The 17623-nt window shown below is 51.6% G+C and overlaps 1 protein-coding gene across 1 annotated transcript in view; it reads left to right on the top strand.

The window, feature by feature from the left end:
• The window catches only part of TIAM2 (TIAM Rac1 associated GEF 2), a 175751-nt gene that overhangs the window by 150601 nt on the left and 7527 nt on the right, over positions 1 to 17623 (top strand). Inside the window, exons 15-19 of the mRNA XM_054570137.1 lie at positions 9832 to 10011; positions 12436 to 12504; positions 13053 to 13178; positions 13997 to 14105; positions 16776 to 16955. Coding sequence (XP_054426112.1) covers positions 9832 to 10011; positions 12436 to 12504; positions 13053 to 13178; positions 13997 to 14105; positions 16776 to 16955 — 664 coding nt within the window. The remainder of the gene's footprint in view (positions 1 to 9831; positions 10012 to 12435; positions 12505 to 13052; positions 13179 to 13996; positions 14106 to 16775; positions 16956 to 17623) is intronic.

The following is a 17623-nucleotide window of genomic DNA, read 5'->3' on the forward strand; positions in this document are numbered from 1 at the left end:
GTTGGATGAATGATGTATTTCAGTCTCAGTGTTTAGTGGGTTTTTTTAAATGCCTTTCATTACTCGTAGCGATTCTCACCTTTTAATAGAGCCCCAACCCCACAGCGTGGCTGCTTTGACTTAAAAAAAAAAAAAAAGTGGTGAGAAGTTGTTCTGCGTCATATTGCAATTTCCTCTCTAGTCTCCGCTCCGAGCAGCCTTGTGTGCCACTCTGTGTTAGGGGCCAGGCGGTCGAGGGAGGCCAGGTCGTGGGGAAACTGCCCACGAACGCGTCACCCAGGCACACGCTTGGCGACTTCGCCATCTCAAGTACCAGCTTCTAACTGCTGAGAGTCAAGACTGGATCGTTAGTTTTATAAATCAGTCTCCTGCTGTTCTTGATAATAGCATGAAGAACAGGGCAACAAAAAGCATATTTGTCACAAATATGGGAGACGGGAGAAAACGGAAGGTATGTGCTTACAGCCCACCCTTCTCCCCCATGCAGTCTTTTCTTTCTCCTCTTTCTCTGTTGTCGCCCTCTCCTCCACCCTTACTTTGTTTGTTCAGCTTCCAGCACGTCCCTCCTCTGTGGTTCATCTTCCCTCACACTCAAACTCTTTGCTGCCACCTGAATTCTCCTGTATTTGCAGAAGACAGATGTCAAATGAGGAAGCTCTTAGATGTGCAATTGCTTAAAGTCCTGACCTGGGCTTTGCGCAGTCTGGGAGTTTTGTTGCTAACTGCTTAGAAACCACAAGTGTTGCGTAACGAACGTAGCGCCATCTCCCCACCTCTCAAGCTGCTTTGCGCTGGCATTGGAATTCTCTAGAGTCCGTTCCCTTCCTTCAGCCACAAGATAAAGACTAATCAGATGAACGGACCGGCCTGGCCACAGCCGCCTGGTGACTCCAGATGGCAGGACGGGGCAGGCTGTGCACTGTCCCCTCTCCGTTGCCCGGGGAGGTCTTGACTACAGTGGGTTTACAGGTGAGATTCCAAGGAGGAAAACCGATTACCCAGCCAGTAATCTCAGGTGAGAGTTGAGAACAACTTTCTGTCTGATGCCTGAAGAACAAGTGTCAGTCGACGCCCTGTCATGGTCCTGTTGCCCCCGGTGTCTTCTGGGTTCGCTCGAGTGTCTGCCCGTCTGCGCCCCTGTCCTTGCACATCCGCTGCGCTTACCCCCAGGCCAATGTGGCTTCGGTTACTTTGTATTTATTAATTTGCATTTTCTAGAAGTCTGATCAAAATGGCCAAACCATATATTGAAAAGAATCGTTGTCCCCGTTTAAATGTGATGATTTCCTTTCTATTCTTTCCTCAGTGTTAGATGTCAGAGGCTGGTTGTTGGCAAAGTCTCAGATAAATGTGTGTGGGACAGACATTATTCTGGATGAGATGATGATTTTGACACCATGTCAGTAAGAAATAACACTGAGTAATGTCACAGGCTCGATTATCACGTGGCTTACACCTAGCAAAACAAAACAAAACAAAACAACGAACAAAGCCTGAAACTGACTAGAGGCACGCAGGCTGTAGCTGTGCTCGCTCAAGGCCAGCAGGGCCCCGCGCTGCCATGCCTGGTTAGGGTGGGCAGGATATTAACAAATAATATGATGTTTCACATTTGTATGATTTTTTTCTCCCCAAAGCTACCACTTTTTGAAACCAGATTCTAAGCATTATTTTCAGCTGAGTTTTAGAACTGAAAAGTCCAGTCCTTTTTAAGCATGTTGGGGATGGGGTGGGTTTCAGACAAATCAGTGCCTGGACCCCATCCTTACCCCCATGCCGTTCTTAGTAAGTAACTGTGGGGTGTCCTTGGTCCATGGCACCACACAGACCAGCAGTTGGTAGAAGTCAGGGTAGTTGTTCCCCAGGTCACCAAGGGGGCAGGCTACAGTGGGCGTCCGTAGCCACGTGGGCTTGCTGTGCATCACGACAGTTCTGCTTTTAAGTGGCAGCGAGAGACTGGAGATGGTGACGTTTCAATGTTCAGAAAAGTTCTGAAGAATTCATCACTCGTCCGCACCCAGTTCAGTCAGGGAAGACGGCTCCCTGTATTCCCCCCGAATCGGAGCGTGCGTTCCCATCCAGGAAACTGGGGCTTGGTTTGTTCTGCAGAGAGTTACGGGGAGAGGCCAATGCTGGCTGCTTTGTGTCTCCTTCCTCCTGGCTGAGCGTTGCTGTCATGTGGGGTTGACTCTGATGGTCCCCAAGGCCAGGGCTGTACTGAACGGAGCACTGGAAGTTCACATTTGGAGAGGGGTGTAGAAGAGCTGATCTAAGACGCTAAAGTAGTATCATCAAGGACCTGGAAGGGCTTCCTGAGCATCTTACGACGGCCCTCGGAGCTGAGTCCTCAGTCTGCTGCTGGAACCAGGTGTTGCCCTACTTTTTGTTTTTCTAAGTTGGGGAACTAGGAGCCCACCTAGGTTACCACTAGAAAGAAAATATTCTTCTTAGGGAACCAGAGGGAAGGGAAAGAGGAGTCAGCAGGGGGCCAGTCTGGGCGTAGTAGGTGGCGGGGCAGAGATTTCGTGATCAAAGTTGGACACAGCCTGAACTGTTACACCTGAGTGAGTGGGATTTCCCTTTCAGGATGCACTGTGTTGTCCTTGCTCTTCTATTTACAGTATAAACTTGACCTTCCCAGAAAGTTAGTGGCTACCAAAGATTTGTCAAAGCTCTAGCCTGTCAAGAATTTGATTAGAATTGACACGTTCTCTCTTCAAATAAAGTGACAAAGATAGAAAAATAATCTCAACTCAGTACACTGTAAGACTGTGTTAATACTTAAAGATCTTTCCTGCAAAGACAACTTAGTGATCCGTTATCCGTTTACCAGGAGTAAAGTCACAGACATGACTCTTGAATAGAAATACTGTGCTTAAGAAAACCAGCAGTAAACATGGAAACCAACTAGAGTGATAGTGTTAAGGGAAAACATTCGCCACTAATGGGAGAATTACCGTAAATACAGTAGGTCAAATGAATGTATGCGATTATCTGAACAAGTGCGGGCTAGAAAAAAATGGAAGACAATAAAGACAGAGGTAAGGCCTAAGATAAATACCTGTGGGTGGAAAGTGGATGGAGGGTAGTATTGATAAACAAAAGTCATAGTCAAGTATATTTCCCAAAAAAAGTGAGTCAAAAGATAGCGGTTTAGAGACTTCTTTCACTAGATAAACATATTTAGAACAAATGTTAAATGATAAAAGGTAATCACAGAAAGAATTTAAATATAGGTCTTCATGCCCACATCACAGGAAGAGCAAACTGAATCATCCCATGCATCCAAAAGCAACACAAAGTAAAAACTGTTAAGAGAATTTGAGTCGTTTTCTGAGTCCTGGATATGAGCCAGACGAGCGCACAGGTGTTTTGCTTTTGCTTTAGGCACAGTTGAAAGCATGCTACACAAAAGGGTTTATATCTTATGTGAATTAAGATGTCATTTGTCATCTCTAGAGAAAGGTATGAAAGTCATTTTTAAATTTATACTTTAATTTACTGAAAATTTTCAGAGTAAACTTCTATAGATTATCTTGAGGTTTAATTCGGACGTAGTTTCAAAAGCAGAATCTTTTTTTTTTTTTTTCCCTGGGCTCATCTCTTTATATCAGAGGTTGGCAAACTTCCTGTGAAAGGCCAGACAGTAAATATTTCAGGCTCTGGCAGCCGCTCAGCTCTGCACTTAGGTGCGGAGGCAGCGGGGACGCGGGCAGATGAGCGGGCACGGCCCAGTGGTGCTAAAACTTCCTCTGCAACAGCAGGTGGCGGCCTGGCTTTGGCCCGATGGTCGCCATGTGCTGACCCCTGTTCTCAAGGTCCACCCTTAACTCACCTGTTTGTTTCACGTGGGGCCACTGAAGTCTCTCTTGTTTAGGGTGGCATGTTTTTGTGTTCAGAAGTCAGGGAAAGACTGTGGCCCACGCCCATCTTCCTTGATGAGCAGTGTTCCTGTCACAAGTAAACCCTGTCTTTTTTTCCGGGGGAGCCATGGGAGAGAGAAAAGGCAGGACCTGGCACAGGCTATGTTAGGACAAGCTGTATTGTATAAATTCCATGAGAATGACATTGCAACACCCCTTATTCTGTGTGAAAGAGACACCTGGATATGTAGAGCGCTGTCCTAGCTCCGGATGCATCCTTGGCAGAGAGTGCATGTCTTACTCATTCCTGAATTCAGACCAAACGCTAGTTAAATAAAGAAACTGAGCAGACGGCAGGCAGCAGGCCTGTTTCACGCTGGCTCTGGATCGGCTGCTTCCTCTCGAGGAGGGCACTGTGGTCTGGGAGCCGCCGAAATCACATGTCCCTCCCTCCAGGCACACAGCTCTGCCCTGCCTCGTGGGGGAGTGCCGGCTGAGCACGGAGGGGTCGTGGCTTGCTGGCACACGGCGCCCCTCAGCACCTCTGCCTTCGTGAGGGCTGGCCTCCCCGTCGGGCCTGTGCGCAGCCCTCGCCTTCTGCTCTGCGCCCCACTCAGCCGCAGCCCAGCCTGCCAGCCTCCCTGCGCCTCCCCCGCGTTTTTTCCCCCAGAGCCGTTACACATCTGTCTGAGGTATTGTGCGTTCTACTTTCTGTCCTCTGTCCTTGTCGCCTTTCTGCCTGGCCTCCAGTGTCATGAGCATAGGTTTGTGATACAGCCTTTCCTATAAGTGAGCAAGCCGGGCAACTGCTCGGCTAGCTGCGTAGCCCAAGGACTAGGCAAGAGTCACACACAGTCGCTATGCTATTCACTCAGCTTTCATTGACTGCAGGTTCACTCAAAGTAGAACATCTCCATACATTAACGTCCTACTCTCTAACACTCTAAGAGAAATGTGACACACACACGCAGCAGTCAATGGGGGATGATGAACCCGAGTCCCAGAGCCTCTGTCTGTAGGTCCAGGAGACAGCACGGTGGGCAAGGGAGTCATTAGCATCTTGCAAGGGAGGATCTCTGGAACCGGGTGGGCAGAAGGGCAGACGAGGTCCTCAGTCCAGCAGGGCAGAGCCTCCAGCGGCCAATGCTGAGGGAGATCGGTGTGGCGTAGAGCAGCGCTCTGGGGCGTGGAGCTCAGCTGTCTCAGCGGGGATCTGGAGCCCTCCTCAGTTCTACCATGAAAGTGGTGGGCTCCAGCCTTCTGGGTCCTTTCGATAAATGTCTTGGCACCCTGATGGCAAGTGGAGAGTTGCCCCAGGAGCCTGTGGGTGGTCCCGCGCTGCAAACACGGCTGCTCTGGTCACATGTGCACATATCTTAAGTGTGTCTCCTTGCCAGATGTGTCTGTTCTGACTTAGGTGACTTTCCTTTAAACCAAAGTGTCATGGCTGCCTGGTAGCCATTTTAGTTGACATGAGTGACTCCATCGTGTTTTCTGTACTTTACACCGTCTTGACCAGACCAATGCCGTTTCACTGGTCCTGCTCGCCCCGCCCAGCCCCCTGTCGTTCTCCTGTGTGAAGGTCAGGGTCTCCGCCTTTGGCTGTGTCCTCAGCCCCTAGAACAGAGCCTGACACAGAGGAGGTGCTAAATTAAAAAACTGCCGAATACATGAAATTTGAATTTTCTGGCCTTTCCTTCAGGGAACTCAGAGGAAATGTATTCTTCTACAATTCTAAAAATAACAGGAATTGGAAAACGAAATCCCCGGGCACATTCTAGATAACTTTTACCAAGCCCTGGCCGTCACTGAGCCCCGGCGCTGTGCCAAAGCTTTTTACACGTTTTGCCTCATCGACTGCTCTCCAGGATCCGATACTGCAGGGTGCCTGCTTTCCAGGTGAGCAGGCTGAGCCCGAGAGATGTTAGTCAAGGCCACACAGCCAGGCACTGCCATGGCCACGGTTGTAACGCTGGGGCCTGTGTGCTCAGTCTCCTGTCTTGGAAAAAGTAACTGTTTCATGCAGAGCGTGCACTGAGGCCCTTGGTGGGTGTTTCACACTTTCATGGGGGTGAACAAAAGGGGTGGAGCTCAGGTGACGGCCAGGCTGCATCCCTGGGAGAATGTCATCGTGATTGTGTACCTTGCCATCACCTGTGAGGTGCTGGCAGGGATCAGCCACCAAGGTGCCACGTCGGGATGCTGCCCGCAGCTCCAGGTGGGCCTCCTCGGTGCGGCCCCAGAGCGAGGCCCCGGCCTCCTCCCCTGTCCCACTTTCCTGCGTGGCCTGCTCTCTGCAGGAAGCCTGATGACCTTCAGTTCCTGGCACACTCGGCGGGCTGGGGGCAGAGCCAGGACTAGAATCTGGGGCTTCTGAATCTTGCCTGTGCTTTTCCCTCCCCTCAGAACACGTACATGGGAAAATATCCCAACCCAAAGAGTCACTGTCCCTACAAACTGCCTCTCAGGTCCACGCAGGACTCCACCTTTAACAGCTCAGTGTTTGTAACCATCGCTAGGAATGGAGGGTGTGAGACACAGCCAAGTGACTCTTTCAGTGCCATCTAAAACCACACTTACAATTACTCCTTTTAGGGGCCCTGCCTCCTTTTGATCCCAAGTAACCCTTACCGTGTCCCCAGACAACAGCGGACCTATTCAGGGTGAGGACAGGCTGTGTCACACTTGAGCACTTCAGTGTGGTACCTCAAAAAGGACATTTGCTCTGAAAAATCTCACCTACCATTGACTCTTCCACGTTAATCTTACCAGAAGTGTTCATGAAATGAATTCTGATGTTTTAAAGTGGCAAGATACTTTATTTTTAAAATCTCGTTATTTTAACACTGCATTGCTAGGTGCGATTTTTGACATCCCAGCATGGCAAAGCTGTCATCTCACCAGCTGCCATTTAACTTATGGTGCATTTTGTCAGATCTTATTTTATACAATATATGTGAGTTTAATATAGATTCTATAGCTCTGGAGACTGTTTTTCAGGATTACAAAATTATGTTGTCTGAGATTGCGGTGCAAAAATACCAGTATAGAGATTTCAAATAAGTGAGTTTTGGAGTCTGAGTATTATTATCTTGGACAGTTCTGTCAGTTAGTGGAGGGCCAGGCCTGAACACCGGGGTCACAGGTCAGGTCCTGTCTGCTTTCCCCTATCTTATGAGCTCAGTCCACGCACCTTTTACCTGGTCATCCTTCAGTGCCGGCCCTGGGGACAGGGTGATCTGGCCGGAGACAGCACTGCTCCTGGGAAACCCAAGCAGAATGTTCGCTATGCTGATGGGTAGACCAGTTGTTCCCACTTGGGCCACACATGAGCATCCCTTGGGAAATTTAAAAATGCCTGGGACCCCAGAGATTCAGATGCAGTTGGTCCAGACATGTCTATTTTTTAAAGCTCCCAAACAAAGGCAGTGTGTGGCCAGGGTTGACATCCTCCACTGGGGAAGAGGAGGACAGGATTCGGAGTGGACTGGTACATCGCCTAGTGCTCCTTTAGGATGCTTCTGTCCTGGGCGAGGAGGAAGCTGCCTTTGGCTGCATTTCCCTCTCTGTCTTCTGCTACATGTCATAGGCCTCCAGGGCACGGCTGAACACTGTTGAGATTTCTTTGAAAATGAATCATAAGATTTAGTTGTTTTCAACATGATGAGACATTTTGATAGATCAAGTTGTACTCTCTTTGGTGTTTTCTTATTCGTTGAACATTTACCCAGCATGAACATCTTCTGACAGGCATTACCAGAAATATGCTTGTGTTCACAGTTAAGGACAAAACCTAGTTGATAATACGTGTATCCAAGGAGAGTCATTAGTACGTCCACGTGGTTTGAACTTTTGGCGAAGTAAATCCTATTATAATGTGTTTATATGTCTACTTGCAGGTTAAGTGTTCATGTTATGGCTGGTCTAACTTTTGTACCAAGGTTAGGATGAAGATAAAAGAGAAGCAATTATATTTAAAAAGCCCCAGGGCCGGGGAGTTCTGTCGCTGATACCCGTGGCAGCCTCGCTGTCACTGAGATGCGGGCTCTTTGCTGGGCTCATTTTCCCAGTGCCCCGTTGGCTTATTCTGTAGGGCTCTCCCTTGGAGCACGTTCCTTCTGGGACCACTTCCTCACTGAAGCCTCCCAGGCAGCCCATTCCACAGCGACGCTTCCTTCGTTAGCGAGGACCACACTTCTCGTTTGTTCCGCACGAGCTCGAGCTGGTTGCCCGGCCACCTGGCCCGTCGTAGCTCCTCTGGCAGAAATGGGCTAAGTCTTCACAGGACGAGCAGACCCTCGACTGGTGCCCGTTGAACTGAATTGAAAGATTAGCTCAGGAGATCAATGTTGAGTTTTATCGTTGACGTGTATTTCCATCCATAGAAGGCACTATGTTGGGGGCAGAGGGTAGAACAGAAAGGGGGAGAAGAAGGGAGGGCAAGAATGTCCCGCTTTTTCTTTGAGGCACTTGAGTTTGTCAGGTGACAGTTTTTATAACAAGCATGTCTCAGGCCACTGGGGGTGACCAATATGCTTGTGGAAGTTGTTCAGGTTCTGAAACACCCAAGCAAAGAAAGCGAATTAAATGAGTATTAGGAGATGCCCTGATGTGTTCAGCTTCTTGCCCTAGACAGTGAGATCAGGCGCAAGGGCATTTAAGCAGGAGAGAGTTTTAGCTGAGAGACAGAAAGTTCTCAAAGCTGATGGGTATGAGCCATTTGCATTGGGACTAAGCTGCTTTGTTGGTCGGTGATATTCTCAGCGCAGCAGAGGTGACCCGAACACTTGCTGTGAACCAGCCACTGAGCTGGGCACTTGGCGGCAACGACAAAGGTGTGGCCCTACCCTTGACAGGCGTACAGGCCGGCAGGCGCACAGACAGGCTGGGGAGAATGGAAAGGAAGACAGGCACAAAGACATTTTAAGTGTGACCTGACGGTGCTGCAGGCACGGTAGAAGCAGACAGGAGAGAGTTTGGGGCGTCGCACCGCCAGCTCAGGCAGGCATGTGCCAACGGGTTCTCCCGGAGACGGCGAGACTGTGCTGCGCGTGAGTCTGACTAGGAACTCTTGTCGAAGGTTGTTGGTCCCCCCAGACATTTCTGCCCCTTTTCGCCTCTTACTCTGCGTGACTCTGTTCCCACTACTTGGAATGAGACTCTCTGCGTCCCCCAGTCCCGGGGTCTGGCACCTGGCTGCTCAACTGCTAAGGACCAGCTCAAGGCTCCCCCTCCGTGAGGTTTCCCACGGAGCCCGTCCACCCGTCTCTCCAGTGCTCACCAGGCTTTGCGGTGTCATCTGCTCCCTGCCTGTGCTTCTGCGGGGCTCTGACCCCTTCAGGGCAGGGACTTGATCTTTCCTATCCATCTCCATCTCTACTTCCATTTCTAGCACCTACACCAGCTCCACTTTTGCACTCAGCTCTGCTACTGGGTGCAAGACTGCAGAGCTAAATGGTGAGATTTGAGGGCTGCGGCCAAACGGTGCACAAGTGGCTGTGGCGCCACGCCACTTCTGGGTCTCCAGGGCTGTTCTGTACGGGAAACTGAGCTGTGTCAGGCCAGCCACTAGGCGACAGAGCGGACCCGAGGCGGCTGTCTCTGACTGGCCCCTTAGTGACCCACCATGATTTCAGAGTGGCCTCAGCAGTACTGCGTGGCTGAGCCCTGTGCCACCTTTCTCGCTAGGTTCAGTCCTAAAGAAGCACCTGCCCAGCAGCCCTTCTGACAATGAACAATCATCAGGCGTAGATACCGAAGGAGTGTAAGCTCCTACCTTCCATACCGGTACCTTAATTGCTAGTGTGGTTTGTGGCGGATGAAACCACTTGCCCTAGTCACGCACCGTCCCCTGTGAGATTGCGGAAACTCTGGCAGGCCAAGGCGGAGACTGCCTGTGCCCTTGGTGGCCAGGGGCAATAACAGAGAGTGTCCTGGTCACGGTTTCCCACCTCTTGTCATCCCTCAGAGTGCTGAGCAGATCGCTGAGCTGTGTAGGAGTTTTAACGACGCGCAGAGCGACAGCATGGAAGGGCCGAGGGAGAGCCAGGACCCGCCGCCGAGGCCCCTGGCCCGCCACCTCTCTGATGCCGATCGCCTCCGCAAAGTCATCCAGGAGCTGGTGGACACAGAGAAGTCCTACGTGAAGGTAATGAAGGTGCTGCGCACCGCCCCCCTGCCCCGCGCTCTCTTCCTGTCCTTGACGGCCATGGTACCGTGGCAGGGTCCCCAGATGGTGCCTCTGCCCCCGGCCCCGCCAGCACGCCAGCACGCCAGCACGAGGGGACGTCTGCCCCTTAAAGAAGCGAACGGCTGCTGAGGACGGGGGTTGGGAGAGAGGGTGGAAAGGCTTAGAGGACTCAGAAAAATTGGGATTCTCGGCTGATTGTGTTACCAAGGTAGCTTTCGCTATGGAAACAGATGTTCTAGTTTGTCATTTGCAATCTGTGGGAAGGGAGCCTGTGCTGGGGGCGGGGCGGGGGTGGGGTACGTGGATCATTTCACAGGTGATGAGGAAGGGGGGCCCTACTTGTTTGCGAGCGACTGCCGAGGCGGGCCCCGGCAATGGCTGCCGGCGGTCTGTGCAGGACAGCGGCCCACGGCTGACCTGATGGCGTTACACGGCGCCCCCACGCAGTCATGGGTGTAGCGCCGAGCATCTTTAGAGCCCGAAGAATTCAGGTATTTGCCTCAGAAGCTCCCAGATAGTGTTGGAGAAACATCCCCTAAAGAATACAGGAGCTGGGGACAGCAGTTCCTTTGCTTTAAGTGCTCTCTGGAGCTTGGGAACTGTCTTAAGCCCGGTTGGTTGGCCGGTAGCGGAGCGTGGCTTGCAGCAGGGCCGGGCCTCCAGCCCCGCGCCGCCCCGTCTGCCCGCGTGGCCTGGGGCAGCCCCCTGGGCTCTGAGACCGCTGTGCCCTAGGAACAGCAGCACTGCCGCGCCGCGCCTGGAGTTAAACCTCGGCATGCACACACAGGTGCCTGTCACCTCCTTTGTCTGCCAGACAGGCCTGACCTTCGCCTTTTGTTAACGTCACTGTCATTTCCTCTGGACTTGACCGAAGGCCTTATCCACCACTGGCTCTGGAGAACTACCTCCAGCCCCCTCTCTCGGTCCCACAAGGGAGAAAGGAAGGCAGTAGAGGTGACTTTTTCATTTCCCATTACGTCTCGTCCTGCGTCTGCTGTGGGGAGATGAGGTGACAAGCCAGGGAGTTCCGTGCGCTGTGGGTGTTTGAGGCCTCAGAGCCCTCCTGGCACCGTGAGGACGGCCACGGAGCTCGGGCTGCGAGGCCACGTGGCACTGGGAGGGCCAGTTCTTCATGGTGCTGCTGGGAGAGCAGAAGGGGTGTTGCGGGAGAAGACAGGAAGGACCCCTTTCTCTGTGAGAAACCTGCACTTTGTTTCCTTAGGGCCCCCCGTGTTGCAGCTCCTTGGCCCCCGCGGGTCAGCGCGGACTGCTCGCGTGTGTAAGTCCCCCCGAGCAGCATCGGCCGGCACGAGGAATGACAACAGCCTGTCACTGTCTCTGACGAAATAACCAGCACCCAGTGTCTCTTGTGATTCACGCACACCCCAATTTTCATGTGTTAATTTCTTTTGGTTGCTGACATTTAACATGGAATTTTACTTGTTCGTTCATCTAACCTGGGTCTCTGCATGCGACTTGGAAATTTGGACATCTGTGTGTCCCTGAGCCAGGATTCAGTCACTTCCCCGACCCCCGTGCTCGGAAGCAGCTGCCGAGGGGCGTGGGAGTGAGGGAAGGCCAGGGAGCGTTCACTGGGAACCAGCAGAAGGCGCCGCAGGCCTGGGCACCTGCTCTTAGGACCTAGGACAATGCTTCAGTCTTCACAGAGTCCAAGATGTAAAACGAGGGAGGCAGAGTATATTTTAGGATCCAAAATTCTTCTGAATAAATGAGACAAGGAAAAGAAATCTTTTCTATCACTAAATTATATCCTAGTCTTGACTTCAAATAATTAAATCAAATACCCATTATTTAAAGGGTTTTGTAAATACAGTCAGCTCCCGGTCTGCTGTACTGCTGGGCCTCATTTACTGGACCCTGAACTATGGCCTAGGTTGTAAACTGTCACCGCTAATATTTGGAATCCTTCCCTTGCATTTGAATGTAGGGGTTTGAAATTCTGTTAGTGCTTCCACCCCAACATGGAAGGGCTGCCCCGATCTTGTCCCGTCCCTCTCAGCCCTGCAGCTGGAGCTGGCGCTGTGCTCCCTGAGGCCGAGGGTGTGGCGGATCGTTCGGCAGGAGGCCGCCGCTGACAGAGCACCAAGGCAGAACTCAGGTCTCCCTGCAGGGAGATGCGGGTTCCCATGGTGGAAGGTGGTTGAGCTCTCAAGAAAACTGTGCCATCCAGCTGCTGAACATATTGTGGTTTTAACCCATTTGAATTAGGTGAGCGGCCATAACCACTTACAGAGTCAAGAATTTCAGCAAGATGTGAACTTCATCATTGCTAACGCGAGTCTGGAGCTGTGGCCAGGGTTGCTGGAAACTCTTGGGTATGGTAGAGACCTGAGGGTTAAACACTCTGTTTGTGTCTTTTAGGATCTGAGCTGCCTCTTTGAATTATACTTGGAGCCACTTCAAAATGAGACCTTTCTCACCCAAGATGAGGTATGTAATCACCTTCCTGCTGGCCTTTAACCCACAGGTTAGTCTCTGTTTGCCCTTTAGCGGACCTGCTAGGAGATTGTATCTACTGATCCCCAAAGAACACTTGAGACTTGGGGGCCTTCAGAGAGTCCCAAGTGTGGCCGCCTCCAGAACCACGAATGCAGCCTCCACGGCATGAAGCAAGGTCACACGAGGTCACAGATGCAGGCTGGTCCTGCCCTTTTGTAGCAGAAGGTGTGACCCACGGTCACTTTTTAATGTGTGACATTTTAAGGTTAAGTCACAGGAATTAGTTCCTTTCTCCTGACTTCCATTTCCCCCTTGATTTGCATTCTGAAAATTTTACATCCACTTAGAAAGTTATTGTAGAATCATGGGGATCAGAGCTGTAAACTCTCCATGTAGAAAGAATATGCTGTCTCCCGTATTGGCCCTGCTTCTGTCTGCTTCTGGGTGAAGGACTAGGGGTTTATCTGTGTCTGAGATTTAGAGTAGGACCTAGATCTCTGTGGCTAATGCCCTCTTTTCAAATCCTGATTTTCACATAGATGGAGTCACTTTTTGGAAGTTTGCCAGAGATGCTTGAATTTCAGAAGGTGTTTCTGGAGACTCTGGAAGATGGGATTTCGGCCTCATCTGACTTTAACACACTTGAAACCCCCTCACAGTTTAGAGTAAGTATTTTTGATGTCGGCTTTAAGCAAAGAGGGGTTGGGTACAGCCCGGAATTCTACCTTGGAAAAGAAACTGTTGTCCTGGACTACAGACAAGATAAGCTGAGTGCATCCACTGCACCGTTCCCCTCTGGCAGGAGGTACAAGCAGGGTACAGTTTTGTCTGAGTCTCTCCTCAGGTAGCCATGGCCCGTGCCCGGGGGTTGACCGTGACTCGGCGTTCACCCCCATCTGCTGAAGGGGGTGCAGGGTGATGGTGCCTGACCCAGGAGCACCAGCTGCCCCTGCTTCCCGTCTCCACAGCTGCGTGACCCTGGCGGGGAGGCGCAGGTGGATTGGTCCGGAGCTCCTCTCCTGCGGAGCCCAGTCTCCAGTGTGAGCACCCACCCCGCCAGGCACACAGCCCCTCCAGGCACGCAGTCCCTCCAGGGAAGGAGAGCAGAAGGCAGGACACGGGCCAAGCAGGTACACAGACAGCACCGCACATCCCAAGCAGAGCCCAGTCAGCTCCATTGATTAGCCTCTCGGCTTACGTAGGTCCCACTTTGTCAGACATATTGTTAAGAGAACTTTATCTTGTCCTATGGTTGCTCCTTTGCCAGAAATTTTCAATCAAACGCCAGACCTGCTGGGGACACCCAGCCCCTTCTCGTCCGTGGTGCCCCCGGGGCAGTGGGGCACATTTTAGTTGCTGACGTCCGGAGGCAGAGTGCTCTGAAAGACAAATGCCCCCCGGCTGCCAGAGCAGGCAAACGCTGTGCCAGGGCCCGCAGACCCCGACTGAGTTTCCTCTGAGCGGCTTCTCCCTTCCTTTCTAGAAACTGCTGTTTTCCCTGGGAGGCTCTTTCCTTTATTATGCCGACCACTTCAAGCTGTACAGCGGGTTCTGTGCTAATCACATCAAAGTGCAGAAGGTTCTAGAACGAGGTAAGGGGCTCCTAATGTTTGAAGCTGTGCTTTTTGTATTTTTAATTGTTAACAAAGTATAAGTATATATTTAACACGTAGGAATAAGGGCAATTTTAATGGATCGTGTTCTGTTCTTGACCTTGAAACTGACAGATTAAAGGGAAAGGTTCTGATTTCGGTCTGTTGGTAAAAGTGAATTTATGTCCTAGGAGCAGGGGTGTTGCTTTGCCATGTGTCACTTTGCTGTTAAGTTACATCTGGATTCTTCTTTGCCAAATTCCTTGATCTGTAAACTTCAAACCATAAGACCCTGAATGGGGTAGAAAGTGTACGCTGTTTTCTTTCTTTCTTCTTAACCTCATTGTTAAGCCTGAGAAATCTTCGTGAAGAACCACCATCAAGCTCACAAGAAGCGAGTTAACTAAAACTAAAGCCTTGTTGGTAGAACTGGGGAAAACGCACATTTTTCCAACTCACATCCTGTCACTGAAGTACCTTTTGTCTCTCCACACTTTCATCGCCTTACTTTATTTTATTGGCTTCGATGGAAGACTTTTACTTTTTTCAGTCCAAGTAGACGTGGGTGGCCAATGCTCATCACCTCTTCCCCTTCAGCCAACTGCGGACATGACCCTGTGGAGCTGAGAGAGGCCTGAGCTTTGGGCTCCGGGCTGCAGTGGGTCTGCTGTAGGTGGATGGCTGGTGCATGGATCACGTGGGCACTCAGCAGTGGGCCGGCCGGTCAGTCCAGCCTGGAGTGTATTTGAAGATTTGATGACAATGATGGCCCTCTTCAAGGGGGACAAGTTTTGGAGGGAGTCTTTATACTGCAGGTGCCGTGACTGCATCATGAACGTGAAGTTCAGTCTCTCCCTGTAATGCCCTAACCCGGGAGTGCTGTTCTGTTACTGCGTGCAGACGTCTTTACTTGTGAGGGTGGAAGTCTCATCCGTCCCTCTCAGAGGATGCTTTCCTATCCCATTCTTTGGAATTCTGGCCTGTGGTAGCAGAGACAAGAGGAGGAAACGTCAGTGATGTGGGCCCAGGGCCGGGAAGCTCAAGGCAGCAAGGAGCCGTGTGTCCGTCCTCACGGAGAACAGCGAACAAACACAGTTCCTCCGGAGTCCCCCCGCTCGGCTCCACACTGGGGAACGTCTTATGAAAACACATGTAATCCTGTTTAGGGTCATCTGAACTGTCCCCAGGAAAGGTCACCAGGCTACCTGTATTCTCTTGCGTGTTCTTGGGAATCAGGGGCAAACCTACCGAAGTTTGAACTGTTGTGATGTCATACGTCTCCAGGATGAAAATGACTTCCCCTGGGATTTGCATGCTGCCTTCGGAACCCCGGTGGCCCCGTCCTGATGTGCCGCCTCTCTAGAAGCCAGCGGATAGGGGCCCTCGTCCGTGGTGATGGCCGATGGTTGAGGAGGGTTCTATATTTGATTTTTTTTTTTTTTTAGTTGTGTCAACAGAGTATTAGCAACCAAGCTAATTCCAAGCATCTTTTTCTGTCACCAAATGCATCTTAATGGCCTTGTCAGAGGATCCCGAGTTTGCTCTTTGATGTTACTTTCTCAAACCAGGGGGAGGTCACCTGGGACCTTAGGGTTGAACCGGACATTGAGAGCGATTAACCAGCTCCACTGACTCCGTTCTGCCCTGGGGTGTAAACCAGAATGTCAGAGTATCCTGGAACAGGCTCAAGTTTCAGAACGGAGCCTGGGGTGCTTCCGGTTAACCAGACCCAGCCAACTCTGTCTTCTCCAGTTCTCCAGAGATTTGCCTCCACGGGGACTTCCTCCCACTGCGCCGACGGTTTGCTCAGCTCTTCCTCCATCATGAAGATGGAGAAGGGTCATCTCACCACACGCTTTGTCGGACAGTCACATTCAAAATGACCCTGCATCTCCCAGAACTTGTAGCTTCTGCCTTTGTAACAAAACCCCAACTAAGGGTATATGTTCTTCCAAAGTGGCTGAATTCCAAACAGCTGGTCAGCTCCGCAGGTGGGGTCCAAAGCAGCAGCTGGCGGATCCACTGGCAGGCTCAAAGCCGAGGGCACTCGGACCCTGGGCGCACTCTCCGGGACACTGGATGTGGAACCCGCTGCCCAGACCTGTCCGGGTGTTAGAGCGGATGGAAGGGTTAGCTTGCTTGGAGTTGGGGAGGTGATGGCTGCAGTGCTTAGCAACTTGTTTTACAGAAAAGGAAAAAAAGATACTGCTTTATGAGTAGCCCTAAAGTATATAGAGTACGTAACAGTTTATGCTAGGGCAGTGGAAAAAAATACCAGTTTATTTTGCCCTACGAATATTTTGGGGGCAGGGGAATGATGTAAGAGCAGGAGAGCATGGTGGTGGGGCTTTGGGGTTGTTCCCACCTCACTCTTTAGGTACCGGTAACAGTCCCTCCCATGGGCCGGTGCTCCTCTTCGCTGTGCGGACAGTGCTGGTCTCACAGCCTCGTGAGCTCCCTTCGTCCTTGGAGGGCTTTGTCACAGCTCTGAGGCCGAATCCGTGGGGACAGCTGGGTGCCTGGCCCACTGATACCCTGGGGACTTATTCAGGAATGGCATCGGGGGACTGTGGCCATGGACGATGTGTAACGCCATTCAAAGCTAAATGGAGGAGAAGTGAATGCGTCCTGCTGTGCTCTTCTAAGGGTCTTTTGTCCCCGTGCTTGCAGCTAAAACCGACAAGGCCTTCAAGGCGTTCCTGGACGATCGCAACCCCACCAAGCAGCACTCCTCCACGCTGGAGTCCTACCTCATCAAGCCGGTGCAGAGGGTGCTCAAGTACCCTCTGCTGCTCAGGGAGCTGGTGTCGCTGATGGACCACGACAGCGAGGAGCACTATCACCTGACAGGTAGGACCGGAGCGGGCACAGCTCGTCACGGGACGGCAAAGCCATACGCTCCCCGCCTCCCGTTCTAAAACACCTCTCAGTACTGCGACTGTTAATCTTAGGGAGGATGTGGTGTGTGATAAAAGCTAGATCCACGGCGGGCCCTTGAGATGGGCAAAGCACTTGGCAACAGTCACCTCGGTGGAGTAGCCCCGAGCCCACCTGGAGGGATGATTCCATTTTCATTTCCAGAGAAGATCGTTTAAGCCCCGTGGCGTGAAATGGGTCACGTCAGGTCCCTTGGCTTGCTGACGGGGCTGTGAGGCCTGAACAGCAGGCCCATTCTGCGTCTCTGTGAGGGTTTGTGGGGTTGGCTGCACCAAGTGCTGCTGATCGATTGTGTTGGGCGAGGCTCCACCTTGTGGAGATCTCCAGGCAGAGCCCGACTCGGAAACCAAGCTCCTAAAGAGGGATTACACTTCAGAGGCCATGCCGACGTGTCTTCTTGTCACCTCGGAAATTACCGGCCTAAGGTGCAGGTTGTCCAGCACACACAGCCGCTCAGTTTGATAGGAAGCAGAGTATCCCCCAAAGAGATGCTGTGTTGGACTGGAGAGAAACAGTGATTGTTCTCCATGTGTCAAAACTAGGACGTCCGGTTAAACTACATGTAGTAAAACCCCAGGAGA

Source organism: Pteronotus mesoamericanus, unplaced genomic scaffold, assembly GCF_021234165.1.
Source record: "Pteronotus mesoamericanus isolate MK-2021 breed Mesoamerican mustached bat unplaced genomic scaffold, CSHL_Meso_final contig_20, whole genome shotgun sequence".
In the NCBI taxonomy this organism is placed as follows: Eukaryota; Metazoa; Chordata; class Mammalia; order Chiroptera; family Mormoopidae; genus Pteronotus; species Pteronotus mesoamericanus.